Below are 15,420 nucleotides of genomic sequence, written 5' to 3'. Positions count from 1 at the left end.
GGCCGAGTCCCCCATGGCAATGTGGGAAATGACAACGGCTTCTTTCTTGCCCCTTGCTGGGCTGCAAACACAGCTCTGAGCTGCACTCCAAAGTGGCGTTTGCCTTGATTTCTTTCTAGTGCCCCCGTCCCATTGATTGCTATTATTAGTTAGTGCTTATTGATCCCTTTCTCCTTCCACTCCCCTCCACAGCGCAGCCAATGCAGAAAGCGAGCTCTCGGCACCCCAAACGAAGCAGGAATTGGTGATGGTCGCACTACAACGCCAATGTACGTAACGCCACTGAACTGTACACTTAAATGTGGTTAAAATGGTGACATTGATATCATGTACATTTTATCCCAATAAAAACTCACAGAATAAAACAGATAAATACATAAAAGCAACAGACAAGGTAACTTTTTCATCCTGGTCATGTGTGCTCGGAGGAAAGCGAAGATCTCACGGAGAAGCGGTCACTGGGGATCAGGAAAAACACTCTTCGGCAACCCCGAGCATGCCCTGAGTCTCTGCATTTCCCCCTGTGGACAGTCCTGGTGTAAACACGTAAACCCACCCACGTCAGCCTCGCAAAGCTCGCCAAGCCCGGGGAGAGCCGCACAGGAGCCTGTGTGACTCTTCGTGCCTCCAACAAAACCAGCAGCCTCATTCAGCCAGTGGAATCCTCATGGCTGGCAGCAGTGTGACAAGGAAGAGAGGGACAGCTTGGTGTTCAGATCCCAGCTGCAGGGCTGTGAGGCAGAAGCATCCTCTCTGAGCTCATCAGTGGAGAAAACCCTGATAGGGACATCACTGGGATGGTATAACTTGGGGAAGACACTGTGACATTTTCACCCCTTTGCTGCTCAGAACATAAACAGCCTTTAGCTCTGCTTCCCTACACGTGGCGGCTGCATGTTGGGCCCGTATGCCGGAGTGGTGGGTGACGCTGGGGACTTGCCATCCCCTACTTACCCCTGGTTTGTCCCCCATTCGTTCCGAATGCAAAGGTGCTTGTGTACTGGATCCTTCATGTACCCTTCGTAGCAGAGGCACTCCCCTTAGAGGCGGGGCGAGGAGAGGGGAAGAGAAACACAGAGCAATTGATCAACGTGTGTGCTGGGGAAAATAAAGATGCAACAATCAAACTCGGGCCCTAGCAGCGTCACAGAGGAGATCCCGTTCCTGTCTCCACCGCCCACAGGGGTGACCACCACCCATCCCTCCATTTCCCACTATGTGGTAACGTTCCCTACTACGGAAATCCACCACTGACAAGGCACCTACTGTGTGTGCTCTGCACACACAAAGGCAAGAACTCTGGATCAGGGAACTTTTTCCACCTGTACTCCCTCGGTGCCCAGTATACTGTGAAGCACGCAGTAGGTGAGCGATGAAATGTTTAAGGACAGTGTAAGTGTGTTATGTCATCAAGATTTCTGAGAATCTTAAAAAGTGGGTATTATTGGCTATGCTATGCAGATGGAGGAAACTGAGGCTCAGAAAATTAAGGGGTCTGGAGACAGCTTGGAAATGGCAGAGTTAATACTTCAATTTATGCCTGTCTGACGCCAGACCTTTTTTCCCATCATGCTGTGCTGCTAGCCCACAGAACTACCACCACCGAGGAGGCCACTTAACACCAATTATGTTTTTATAGGAACTTGGGGTTTTAAAGTATATCAGCTAATTTTCTTGGCTGGTAAACAGAAGGATCACCCACAATTCTGTATTTGTTCAGGGCATTACTGTGCTTCATCATCATCCATTATTCTGTTGTACACCGAGATGTCCACGACCCCTCCGACACTGTATGCAGAACTGCACCTGTGCGTCTTCCCACGGAGACTCGCACGGCATTCACCTGGTTCACGAGTAAATCCAAGGGCCCCACAGGATTACGAGCCATTGCTCTACTTAGTCCTGATCTTGAAGGAAGTCGTTGCTGCTTCCTCTGAGGCCTGTCCCACTAAAGCACCCAGTTAACGCTTCTAGGAGCTGGGTATTTCATTGGAGGGTGGGACGCCCTGACCCTTGTAAATAACAAAGGTGCCATGCCCTGAGGGGACAAGGGGCATACAGTTTCTTTATCTCCCTGACAAGGATGTAAATAGAATGGCTTTGAGTGCTATTTTCTCTTTTCAAAGACAAAAAGCAATACAGGTGCTGAGGAAAGGGGCTGAGAAGGCTCTGAGCAGGTTGTTCAGAGGATCTTAGCTCAACCATTTACTCCAAGACTGACCTAGGAGCCGTAGGCCATCAGGCCTCACTACCAGGTGACGTGCATCTTGAGTGAAAATGAGCAACTTCTTAGTTTGCCGGGGGCGGGGCAGGGCGGGGGGGGGGGGGGGGGCGCCCCACAGGGAGTTAAAGGTCAGTAACTTTGTCTCCTATATGGCAAATTCAGGCTTCCACATGGTCTAGATCGCCAGAGGCTCGAATTAACTGGCATCAGCGGCACTGAGCTGGACCTAGGAATGGTTGGGCAGTTTTGAGTTGGACACAGGAAAACACCGCTTGATGTTAGTTGAAGATAAGGCTTTCCAATGAAGGCTGCTTCTATTAATTCCACAGAAAGCATGAACTCAAGACTATAAGCTACACAAGGGCAAGAGCAAGGTTAGCTTTTCCCCATATGAGTAGGTCTTTTATATAAATGCCGTCTAATGGAAAATAACCACATTAACTAGTTTGCCCTGAACTTATACATAAGACCACTCACACCTCACACTAAGATGCAGATATCTAGGCCAATTCACGGGTCAAGGGCCCGGCTATGCTTCTCCCGGAAGGAGATCACTTCCTACTTGTCCTTGGGGAAACGGGACATGAGATGATATTAACAGGAATTAACCTCAAGAGGTTGTCAAACCCATTACTCTACTCTGACTCTTACAATGGTCTTGGTTGGATGCTCTGCCTGGAATTAATGACTGACGAGAACGGGAGTCCTTCTTCCACGTTTGATACCTGGTTACCAGCAAACAGGTGAAAGGAAGTGCAGTAACAACCCAGAGCTCAAGCTGAGTCTCATTTTCCTAAAGCGGCCAACACCTACCATCTGTAGGCACGTTCACCTGTCTCAAATTGCCTTCCCAGTCATTGTCTCCTTATGAGGTCTCCCTCATTCATCACCGTGTGGGGACACACTGCTGACAAGACAGAAAGCTTTTCTCCACATTATGGCATATGCAGCTCAGAGTCAGAGCAACAGGGAGGTTTTCAAACACATCTGCGAAAGTTTGAGGATATCCAAAAATCTGCCTCTCAAATGATCCTCATTTCCGGAACCCACCAAATCTTCCTCTCCTGTATTCCTCCTCAAAACCATTTTGGCCATCTGATACGTGGAAGGGAGATCGGGCTCGATGAGGAACGTTGCTATGGCAACCCACAGCGAAATCTTGACTTGAAGAGGGGTTTCGTGCAAGCACGAGCTCTGTTAGCTGTGAATTTTAAAGACCCCACGAGGGTGTTGGATGCCCTCCTAAGCTAGAAGTGTCATAGTTAGTCTCTGCACCTGCTGTGACAGATGGCGGGGAACACATGATGTGCTGACTCCGTGGAAGTGTTCACAGGATCCAACAGGAAGGTGTGGCATGGCCACGGAAAAGGTCCCGACCAGGACAGAGGCACTCATGGGCAACCTCACCTCCAGAGAGTAGAAGCCCACCAAGAGGGGATCCATGCATCACCTGGACAGGGCTACATGATTTGTGCTGGGTACCCTGAAGGAAGGCACCTTGAGGGACCCTGTGTGATAGACAGAGCCTTTGGTCACTTCCCACTTACAGCTGAAGGGCTGAGGAACAAATCTCACGGAAGGGTTACAGAAAGGCCCTGAAGCTAGGGCTCCTCAGCTATGACCGGGCTTACCACCAGTCCTCCACGACGTAAATACAGATCGGGGCTGAAGTGTCTGAGTCACTTCTATCCTTCAGGTAGCTCATGGCTTTCATTACATAGAATTGGGTGTGTTTCCGCTAGAAAGGGGAATTTTTGCAAGACACCTGGACTTGGGCAATATCGCATCGCCTGGTCTCCTTCCCTGTGAGGACAGCAGGCAGAAGCCAGGCCCAGAGTCGAATAGCCCCACGTGAGCCCAGGCGGGCAGACAGAGGGCAATCTGCCCAATGCGCATCCTGTGAGAAGGTGCTTTAATCGAGCCACAGAAGGGAGTCTGGAGTGAGCGGCGCTCCAGGTGACAGGGACAACATGGGGGCTGTGCCACCTCAGCCGCTTGGGTTAAACTAGAGAAAGCTAGAGAAAGAGAGGCGTTGGTTCAGGAATGCCAAGGGGAGGAGGGCTAGACTGAGGCGAAAAAACTGGTCCAGCGGCCCTCACCAGATCTCACACATTTCCAATGGTTGGGACTGGCTCATGGAAAGGTCTGGGACAAAAGAAATTCAGGGGAACATCTTGGGTGGTGATGAAAACCTGATTCAGCTTGGAAGCCACGCTCCTTGCAGACCCGTACACCCGCACATCTTGAATGGCCATGAAGGTCTGTGGCCAGGAGTGACGGGGGCTGGGAAATGAAGCAGGCGTGGGAGCTGCCACAGCTGCCCAGACGACAGAGCAAAGGCCAGGGATGGAGTGCAGGGACAAGTCACTGAAATCCGTTGTTCTGTGCCGCTATCAAAACACAATCAAACAAGCGTACAACCACAACAAAACCCTTGGAAAGCACAGGAAAAGTCAACCCCTGGCTGGATCCAGCTGAGCATTAAGCCTTGCAACCTTAGGGGTTTGCTGTTTGCTAAGGGACACGCCGAGAGTTCCAAACCGGGGAGGATCTGGAGAGCATGTCAATGCACACTTGGCAAAGGGCTTGTAGGCACTGAGGTAAGAACTTGAGGTGCCTTGCACCCCTCCCAAATGGCATGGTTGCTAGAATGTACAAGGGAGGCTGCCATGGAAAACAGATCGGCAAGTGACCTCCGCTCAGCTTCTCCCAGACTCCTGAAACATCTTCAGAAAGTCTACTTAACCACCCTCTGTAAATCGGGCAGGGCGATACTAGGGGCCACACAGCAATGCTCATTCTTTCCCTATCCTTCTCCTCCTTCCCTGGTATACTAGTTTTCCCTAGCTTCCATAAAACGCTACCACAAACTTAGCACTTTAAAACAACATGGATTTATTATCTTAGAGTTCTGTGGGTCAGAAGTCTGACAGGGGTCTCCCAGGGCTGAAATCAAGGGGGTGCAGGGGCACCCACACTCCCTGGTTCTGGCCCCCTCCCATCACCTTCAAAGTCAGCAGCGGCTGGTGGGGGCCTGCTCACGTCACGTCACTCTGGCCTCCTCTCCTGCCTCCCCCTTCCCATTTTAAGGACCCTTGGGGTTACATTGGGTCCACCTAGATACTTAATAGTTAATCCAGGATACTCTTGTTATTTTAAAGCCAGTTGTTCGGCAACCTTAATTCCATCCGCAACTTTAATGCATCTTTTCCATGGAAGAGGCCACATTCACAGGTTCTGGGCCCGAGGACACGGACAGCTCTGGGGGCCCATTATGCTGCCTGCCACACTGGGTGTCGCACCGCCGTGAAGGTAATGAGCACACACACACACGTCACTCTAGGACGCTGGGGAAGGGTGCCTGAGGAAAGCTCCAGGTGCCCGAGGCTGCTCCTTTGCAGAGACCGAGCGCCTGTTGGCCTGCTTGTTTGTGTGCGCATGAAAAAGTATTCACGTGCACCTGCACAGTTGCACACACACGTATGGGCGGACCCCTCAGCACGGCTGGGAACGCACATGGCCCAACACCCTGGCATTTCCAAATGAGTTAGCTGGGGGACTGCAAAAATAACGTCGACTCGACTTGCAGCCAATTCCCACACTTGGCTCTCTGGAGAAAGGCTCTAGGAGGGAGTGTGGGAGGCGATAAAGTTTCTTCCCAATGAGCACGTGGGATGACCACATCATCCCACATGCAGAGACAAGCAGGGCGGGAAGGGGAGCGTTTCCACTTCCAGCATTCAAGTCTCGGCACCAGCGTCTCTCAGCTGTGCCTCAGTCCTGTGGTGGGGGGTTTGGGTTCTTACTTTTAGTCTCCCTCCATGGCTTTCCAGCTGGAAATTCATTAATGGTCACGGATACTGGGAAGCCATCAGCTGGGGAGGGGCTTCCCAAAGTCATTGTCAGGTAGGACTGGAAATGAGACATCCAGGAGGCCTCGTGTGGACAAGCAGCTTCCTGAACTCCTGGCTCAGGAAGCCGTGATGCTCGGTAAGAATGGCTGCTTAAACCGTTTTGAATGACAAGTTTGTTGGGTCAAACGCGTCTGGGGAGATTAGAGCAACCCTTTCCAACTCCATCTCTGCTCTGATTTCAGGATGGGTAGAGCACAGGCTCTGCCAAGGGTCCCTGTGGGATTCTGGGCACCTGACGTGCCCTCTTGGGGAATCCAAGCATTGATCTAAAGGAAGGAGGCAGTTGATCCCTGAGACCCCTCCAAGCTGCAAACACCAGTGCCTTCTTCCACGTGTAATTAGAAGTGCTTTCTGTTCTTGAAAACCCCAGCTTCTGCTCCCAGAGCCCTCTGGAGGTCAGGCTTCTCTCGGAAGTGAGTTTGGCCACTGAGGCTGTCACAGGTTCCCCTCATTCAGGTCACCTGGGGGACCAGAGCCTAGCTCAGTGGCAGGGAGAGGCCTCCCCTCTGTGATGAGCTCTCTTTCCCCGGAGCACGCTGGTTTGGGGCCTGGCGCACAGCCCATTTGTTTGGTTCGGCGTCTGCCTGACAGCGTGGGAAGAGCAGCAAGTAAGCACAGCCCTAGACGTCGGATGTTTAAAATGCTGTACTTTCTGCTCCATATGGGGCCTGGGATCTTTGCGATGGGCCCACGTGCTGACTTTCAGACCTAAGAAGGTGAACTTTAGATGACGCTGTGACCTGCCACTCCCCCGAAGAGTTAGAGCAACGGACCATAACGAAGGAAAGGCTAGATAGATCTCTTGGACTCAACTTCTACTAATATCCCTCCACCCCAGCACCTGAAAAAGATGCACCTGTCAGGGGGTGTGTGTGCGTGTAAGAGGGGATGTAGCACAGGCAGCCGGAGAGGTTGGCCCCTGACTCCGGCAACACCGCACTTGCAGGTCTTAGGTAGCACTGCATCCCCATCCTTTGCCCTAAGACATCATCCTACTGGTCTGGGGAGGCTCTACCTGTGGTGCTGAATCTACTGGAAACAGATCTTTATAGAGATGCGTATGACGCCCCCTTTCTACAATGAAGGGCAAGACAACCTGGAATCAGGTATCCGTACTTCTGGATACCTTGGGGCTCGAGAAGCACTGAGTCCCGGTGTCTGACGTGTCTGAATCTGGACCCTGTCTCAGAGAAGCCCCCGCCCCATTTGATAATGTAACGGTCTGAAAGATGTCTATGCCCTTTGGCCCAGGAACCCCTCTTCTGAGATTTATTGGGAGAAAATAACTTCAAATGTGCCCTGCATTCATGTAGTATTATTTATATAAATTAAAAATTTAAAGCATACTAAACACCAAAGAATAAGAGACTTATTTAAATGAGCTATGATATACACATACAATGGAATGCCAAACGGCCATTAAAGTTATATTACTGAGGGTTATTTAATGTTCTAGAAAACTCTCATGATAGAGTAAGTGACGAAAATCAGGAAAACTCTACTGGACTTAGCGTGCTCACAAGTTTCTAAAAATCATGCAGAGATCAAAGATGGGAAGGGGGACATGAATATTTTTAAATGATTTCTGTAGGAGATAGAATTATTGATGTTTATCATTTTCTTTCAAAGCTTTTCTAGATTTTCCAAAGTTTCTACAATGCGCATGCATAGAAAGACCAGCCTCAGTATCTGATCTTCCCTGAAGGGATGGCGAATGCCTGTGAGTTCATTGACATGGATTAGTCTGGCGGGGGGCTACAGTTAGCATGCTCCCCACACTGCTGTTGGGAGAGGACCCCATGTTTTAAGCCAACATGTTCAAGGCCCAATCACGCGGGCAGCCAGCACAGTCTGGGCTTCCAATCACAAGGGAACAATGGGGAGGGATGGCCTGGGTTTCGAGGGGGTGATTGCAAGAGGCATGATCTCTGACAGTTACCCGCTGCCCGGTGCTCCCGCCTACCAGTTTCGGGGTCGCATTGGTGTTCACAGGGGTCCAGCAGCCGCCGGGCACAGAGGTCCATGGCCCAGGGCCCGCTGGAGTTCTGCTGAGAGAAGAGGACCACTTGGGCCGGGTTCAGCCAGTCACTGGCGTCCAGCTGGCTCCCCTCCAGCAAGATGAAGCGGCTCCCTGCAGAGCGGAGAGAGAGGAGGCACGCCCCTGTGTGGGTACAACATACACACACACTAACATGCACACACACATAAATATAAGCACACCAACATATAAACACACACAAAACATACCTGCACACAGAGAAATATGCACAATCACATACAATCACACACAAATGCACATACAACACGGAGTAAGGGGCACTCTGCAGATCAGCCCAAGCCACGGCCATTCCTCCTGCCAGTCCTGGGCCATCGTGAGTCCCAAGAAAGGTACTCGCAGATGGTGGCCCAGCCACCCATTGGACCTCCAACCACAGTGTCCCCTGCTACCTGGCCCCACCTCCTGTCTACCAGGGTGGACCTAAGGGTACAGGGACAGAGCAGGTCCACGATGGCCATGCTGCTGCTCCCCAGGCACAGCCATGGACACTGGCACCTGTCTAGGGACAATGACCTGCTGCCTGTCGTCACCTCCCATGAAACAGCTGGCCCTGGGGACAGTCCCCCCTCATCTCCAGCAACCAAGGAGACAGACCCGAGCACGTCAGTAAGGTGCTCCAGGCTGAATGAATTCAGGGGCTCTCAGAACCTCTGTTCCTCCCTCATATACTGGGGTCCCCCAGATTAAGTCAATTATTGCTGTGGGGTTCTGGGCTTATAATACGCTACTACAATTAGGAATTTCTCACCAGGGCACACCAAACTGACGCAGGGATGATTCTTAGACACCTCAACTGCTCCCCTTAGTTTTCCCTCTCTCAAAAGCTACGAGACTCTCAGCGTCTCTCTGCCTGTATCTAGGATGCTCTGCATTTCTCCACAAAGACAGGGGCTTCTTGAAAAACAAACAAATGGGAAACGAGAGTGCGCATAGCGATGAGGGAACTGTCCGGGATTTTCACCTGCTTTGTGATTGCATGTGTGGACAATCTGGTTTTGTCCTCAGCTTCATTTTCTGTGTTTACTTCCCCCTCACCTACAGTAATAGGCAACCGTGACCCCGGGTTTCTCCACACCCTCTCGCCCAACCCCAAACCGGCCGCACTAGGGAGGGAGGCGCCGGCCACAAGCAGGCTCACCATCCGCAATCAGGTGCTCCGGGACGTGGAGGGTGATCTTGACGACGAGAGGGCAGCTGACATGAGAGGAGCACACGAGGCCGATGACACAGCTGGAGACGCTGATCAACATCAGGGTGGTCTTGTTGACGGGACTCCGGGGAGAACCCACTGAAAGGAGGACACAGAAAGACGCGTGGTGGTGAAGACCTTCGGCGGAAGGCCAACTTGGTCTTTTGCTGCCCAGCCCGGCCGACAGGGCAGGCTGCTGGCAAACCCAGGCAGCACATGTATGCAGCTGCGTGACCTTGGCGACATCCGCCATCATGGAACACCATGTCATTGGCTGGAGTCAGAGGGAACTTGGCCTACGGGTGGCCTTCAGGGTCCACCATGGTCAGTGTTGTGCAAGTCATCTGCAGCCTCCCTGGGCCAGGGTCACAAGAGAAATGGCAAAGGAGGGCGGTCTCCCCCTGGACATGCCTGGCTGAGCTCTAGCCTCTGGCCCAAGGGTGGGAGGACCCTGCTAGGGCACCCTGCACTTCCCCTAGCTTCCCACAGAGGGCGCACGCACAAATCAGCTCTGCTAGTTCTGAGGAACTTCCTGAGCAGGAGGAGTTGCCCTACTCTCTGGCTGGGAGTCCTTGCCCTGTGGGGCCTGGAAGGAGGAAACTGAGGACAGTCTGCTCTGTAGGAGAAGCGGATGCTGTCGCACCAGAAGGCAGAGCCAGTCACTGGGGTGAGGTCATAAATGGAAGCTTAGTGAGAACGGAATAGGGCTGGGGAATAAGAAACACTCCCAGGTAGGTGGGGTTGGGGATAGGGAGGGTTTTGGTGTGTTTACTGTTTATTTTTGTTTGTTTTGGTGGAGGTGATTTCACATGAAGGCAGAACAGAGGTGGGAAAGGAAGAAATCGACAACAAAATGTGTGGGTCCTTAGGAATTTTTCTCGCGGTCTGTGTTACCACTCATTGTTGATGTCAATAAAGGACACCTATCCTGCCTGACAGTGCTCAGTGTTTTACACACTCTTGGAAAGTTTGAGTCCTCACCTCCTTACAATAAGCCTACGTCCACACAGTCACTGCCCACTCCACACATCAGGAAAACAGGTCTCAAAGAGGTGAGCCTCCTAGGGACGGTCACCAGTGATGAAGTCTAACTACGGGCCAGGCACCAGGGCCCAGGGCCTCGTGGCTCCTGTCATTTCACGGTGACCACAGTCCCATGAGGCCAAGTCCGCAGAGCGACAGGCAGTTAGAGAGGCCACAGGGCAGGTCTGGGGTCAAGCGGCCAATAAGAAGTGGGGCTGGGATCACAGCCCAGGTCCCACTGAGACTCCAGCCCTGAAGACAATGCAACCTTTGGGCCCAGGGAGTCTTCGGAAATGCTGCCGTCAGGAACGCGGGGATGGTTTTTGGTCCATGGATGCACCATCCTTTTTTGGCAGCAAGTTCCCTGAGTGGTGGGTTGGCAGAGGCTGGGGGGCAGAGACTCCAGGGTGGCGGGCAGCCCCTGGATCCTCCGTCCCTGTCTCCCTGTCTCAGAGAGTCTTCTCAGGTCCGTGTCCTCTATTTCCCCACACTCACAGTCTTGGCTTCAGCCCAGGCCAGGCCTGAGCAGCAGAGCTGCCACCACAACATCCCTCAGTCACTCAAATGCAAATCCCAAGCTGGACTCCCCACCTTCCCTCACGCCCTGCTCCCGTTCCTGTTGCCACTGCCCAGCCAAAGTCATCTACGTGGTTTCTCAAGTGCCAATGCTCCTTCACATCCAGCGCCTCCCTCCCCAACCTCCTGACCGCTGATGCCATTAAATCTTTTTTCATCTTGCATCCAGACTTTCCCTTGTCTCCATTCCTGGACGATGGCAACAGCCATCCACTGGGATGGTGTCCCCACCTCAGCCCCTGCTCCGCCAACACCCACCCTCCACACTGCCCCACAGGGACCTTCACCAAGCAGAGGGGACGAGGGCACAGGTCTTTAAAGCCTTCAGTGACTCCAGCTGAAGTGTCAGGTCCACGTCCCGCAGTCAAGGCCATGTGCCTCCTCCTGCCCTTCCAGCCTTCTTCCCAAGCAAACCACAGACCTGCCCCATAAGCCTCATTCTAGTCAACTAGTTACTGCTCTCTGGCGAGACCACTCTCGTTTAAGTGTCTGTCACTTGGCACGTGTTATCTCCTCCTGCACAGCATGCCATCCTGCTACCTTGTCAGCCGGGTATACACCTACTCTCCAAGTCTCAGCACCAACAACAGCTCCTTGTAAACACTCCCCGAAACCTTTAAGAACAAATTCTCACTTGTTCCTTGCTGTTCCTCTAGCCCTTGGTGCACCCTGCTGTTATAGCGCTTGTCACACAGCGTGACTGTGGTTGACGGGCACTTGCCACGGCTCTCCTGTGATGGTAGTCACTTGCTATTCATCTTCTCGTCTCCCTTGTTCTTCCACATCAGCAACCCATCGTCCAGCATCTCTACCTGGCTTCAAAAATCCGGTCGTTCCCTACGACCTCCAGAACCAAGGGCAGACTCGGTGACATGGCACGTTTACGGTCCTTGTTAGCTAGCCTGTTCTCCAGCCGTCCCTAGTGTAGCCACTACAGCTGCCATACTGAAGTACTTGCGCTCGCTTGAAAATATCTGTTCTGTTGTGCCTTTAAAGCTTTTGCTAAAAGATTTTATTTTTTACGTTTATTTTTAGAGAGAGGGGAAGGAAAGGAGAAGAAGAGGGAAAGAAACATCGATTGGTTGCCACTCGGTACTTCCTCCAACTGGGGACCGAACCTGCAACCCAGGCATGAGCCCCTACTAGGAACGGAACTGATGACCTCTTGCTTTGTGGGATGATGCTCAACCAACTGAGCCATACTGGTCAGGGCCCTTCAAGGCTTTTTCTATGCTATTTTCCTCCACTGGAATGCCCTTACCTTACATTCTCTTCTTCCAATAAATTCTTTATATTGTATACAACCTCGGAGCAATTATTTTCTCCTTTGCTATTTTTTATTTTTTGGCCTCTGAATGCTACCAGCTAGAATGAACTGTTCTCACTTTTGAGTATTCATTTTACTTTATTTATATTATTAAACTAAGACTTATCATTGTGCCGTGTTTTCATGCTTCCACCACCTATCACAAAGCCTGACCCGTGGCAGGTAGGTTATAAAATTTCTTGCTGATTGATGTACCCAGTTCAATTCCACAAACACTTACAAGCATCTATTATAGGCAAAATTCTCCACTAGGCCCTTTGGAAAAATAAATTAGACATGCCCATCCCTAAGAAGCTTACCGTCTAGTTAATAGCAATAAATAGGTGATGTACTAGGAGAGCTCGGTGTTTAAAATACTTTTATGCTGCAAAGAAACGCTCTCTAATTCATTACTATGGATTTGCTTGAACAGGTTTTCGTTAAAGCAGAACGTGCCCTGCTTTGGTATGGCCCGGGCTGATGAATCTAGGTTGTATTTGCTGTGTACAGATACATAATGAGGATCAGAGGGTCCACATTCACGCCCCAGGGATACTGGGGCATCAGGCGTTAAGCTGCCCAGAGCCCCACTGAGTGTTTGAGGAAAATGGTAGGAATTGTAGTGATTGCAGCCAAGCCTAGGGAAACTGGAATTGGGGGGCGGGGGGGGGGCTTTAAAAGGGATTCTTCCAATCTCTGGAAAGAATGCCCTCAGTACAATGGAACTCAGGGGGAGGCATGAGGTGGCCGAAATGATGTTGTCTTTAGGGGGCATTGCCTGATCATCGGTTGGGGAAAATCCTATTGAGTATTTATACAGAGTCCGGCAGAAGTAAGGCCTGCGTGAGTGTGGCTGGTAGGGTAATAATATGGGTGTGATAATTTATAGTTTCCACTGGAACATTTCACCTAAAAGGTCGTATGGTGTGCTTGACTGTGATATTGTTATGTTGCAGAATGACATGCTTACGATTTTGGAATGAAAGACTTGGTAATAGAAAAGGGGCGTTATTTGGGCCCTGCACCCTGTACAATATGGCATTGCTCAAATATCCTCCACTGTATCTCAGGGGGCCCCCGCCCCAAAGTCTTTAAGAGGAAATGTTGTGCAAACCTGAGGCTGCACTGTGGAGAGCTCTAATGGTGACAACAACAGGGATTTCACAGTCCTTTGCCAGTCACCAAAATAAGCACCTTTTAACACAACTTCATCTTGACAATAGCCTGAGATACTGTTAATCCATTTACTATGTGAGGAAGCTGAAGCTGTGGTCCTTATCTGCTATCGTAAATGGGGAACCTGATTGGTGCTTGAACCCAGGCCTCCCTCAGTGAGGATGGGGATACCAGCAAGTCACAGGAAGTAGCAGTCACAAGTGCAAGAGCCACACCTGAAGCCTCTAAACACCAGGGCGGAGTGGCAGTGGGTCCATGGAGGGCTGCGCTGCTGGTGCTCAGCAGAAAGAATGAGCTAACCTGGGCCCTGCCGGGAGAGGGGAGGCGGCTGGGAGTGGGGGCTCCTGTGATTCTACCGGGGAGGGGATTAAAGGGCAAGTGCCATCACACATGTGTTTCAGGCCACAGATGACTCCTCAGTTACCCCACCCACCCTCATCCCTGCCTCTTGCCCAATCCCAAGGCCAGTGTGGCTGGGTAAGCAAGGGTCCATATCCTGTCCTTTTCCCCCATATAATGCACTTTATCAACTTTACTTCCTGTCTCTAAACAGCAAAATAGGACTCCTGAGGCTTCCAGAAGGAATTGAGAGTCTTCTGACCAAGAAATAGGCTTTCAAACAACTTAAGGAAACCTGTTTGAGAGAGACATTATCTAGGAGAGATGGGTCTCCGAAACAGTCCACTCCAGGCTCTTCTTTCTTCCTTAGGGCAGACAACCAACTGTGGTCCAAGAATCCTTCCCACAGAAATGGGCTTTGGTGTGCAGACCCCACAGCCCAACCCAGCACCTCTGCAGCTCCCCAGCCTCCCAGGCCTTTCCCCCTACTTCATCCCCCCTATCCTTCCTACCTCTACTGCGTCTCCGGCTCCGCGAGGGGTCGGTGTAGAAGGTCAGTTGGGGGTCGTTTTCTGTCTCTGTGCCAGAATCCCCTTCAGGGTTCAGGAAGGCGGAACCAGCTGAAATGAATAGGACCATGGCAAAGACAACATCTTCAGTCTTGTCTTCATGAAACTAAATCTTTGGGCAAGTTCAAGAGAAAAAGCGATAAAAATAAGAGCAGGCTGGCTGACAATCTGGGAGGAGTAGCCATGGGGATTGGAGCTTCCAGAGACACAGATTTATTAGAGAAGCAGACTTTTATATGACAGCAATCATAGAGCCCTCCCTTCCCCCAGCATGTCCCTACCGAGGAGGGCCATTCCTGACAGCTACCTGAGGGACATGGATGGTGGATGGAAAAGGAAGAAGGAGAAATGGTCCTCATTACAGGTCATGATTCTGGTTCATATCAGACCGGAATTGTGTCTTAAGGGACATAGGCCCTTATGTCTTAATATCTACAGGATCTTGTATTTTTTCTGGTTCTAGAATTAATATATATTCAATGCGAAAAAGAGAGAGAAAAATAAATAGAAATACACAAAAATATGTAGAGGGCCAACTCTGAATCCTTACAATCAGAGCAAAATTGTGTTAACATGCGATGTATATATTTTCTGCCTTTTTCTGATACAAAACCAGATAAACATTTTTCAATCTCCCCTTAAACATAGCATTGTGCTGCACCTTCTATTTTATAACCTTTTTTCATTTAATAGATGGGTGGGCAACTTTCCACATTAACAAGTATAAACCTATATTACCATCAAGCTGGCTTCATGGTCGGCCACTGGACCGGAGACCAATGTGCGGGCAGTTAACCAGGTCCCTCCTGACAGACACGGATGCTATGTTCCATTTCCCTCTCTTTTAGACAACATGACAAAGAGCCTTTAACACCCATATTTGCATATCTGTCCAGTTATTTCCTAAGGATGCATCCTTGTTGATGAAATCACTCAGTCATCAGGTTTGTATATTTGAGTCTTTCTGGTAAGCAGTACTCAACAGGCCTCCAGAGAGACTGTGCCAAAACACACCCCCTCCAGACACACAGGAGAGTGGGGGTCA

The 15,420-nt window shown here is 50.8% G+C and overlaps 1 protein-coding gene across 2 annotated transcripts in view; it reads right to left on the bottom strand.

Annotated features, from left to right (window-relative positions):
- The window catches only part of ASTN1 (astrotactin 1), a 270,174-nt gene that overhangs the window by 126,274 nt on the left and 128,480 nt on the right, over nt 1-15,420 (bottom strand). For both annotated transcript variants that reach the window (XM_024551717.3, XM_045189330.2), the window contains 4 exons: nt 14,319-14,426; nt 9,336-9,485; nt 8,102-8,269; nt 955-1,039 (listed from right to left, as the gene is read on the bottom strand). In XM_024551717.3, the coding sequence (XP_024407485.2) occupies nt 955-1,039; nt 8,102-8,269; nt 9,336-9,485; nt 14,319-14,426 (511 nt within the window). The remainder of the gene's footprint in view (nt 1-954; nt 1,040-8,101; nt 8,270-9,335; nt 9,486-14,318; nt 14,427-15,420) is intronic.

This window comes from Desmodus rotundus, chromosome 12 (genome assembly GCF_022682495.2).
Source record: "Desmodus rotundus isolate HL8 chromosome 12, HLdesRot8A.1, whole genome shotgun sequence".
NCBI classification, from domain to species: Eukaryota; Metazoa; Chordata; class Mammalia; order Chiroptera; family Phyllostomidae; genus Desmodus; species Desmodus rotundus.
Note: the sequence above shows the minus strand (reverse complement) of the source record. Positions and strands in the feature narration are given on the sequence as shown.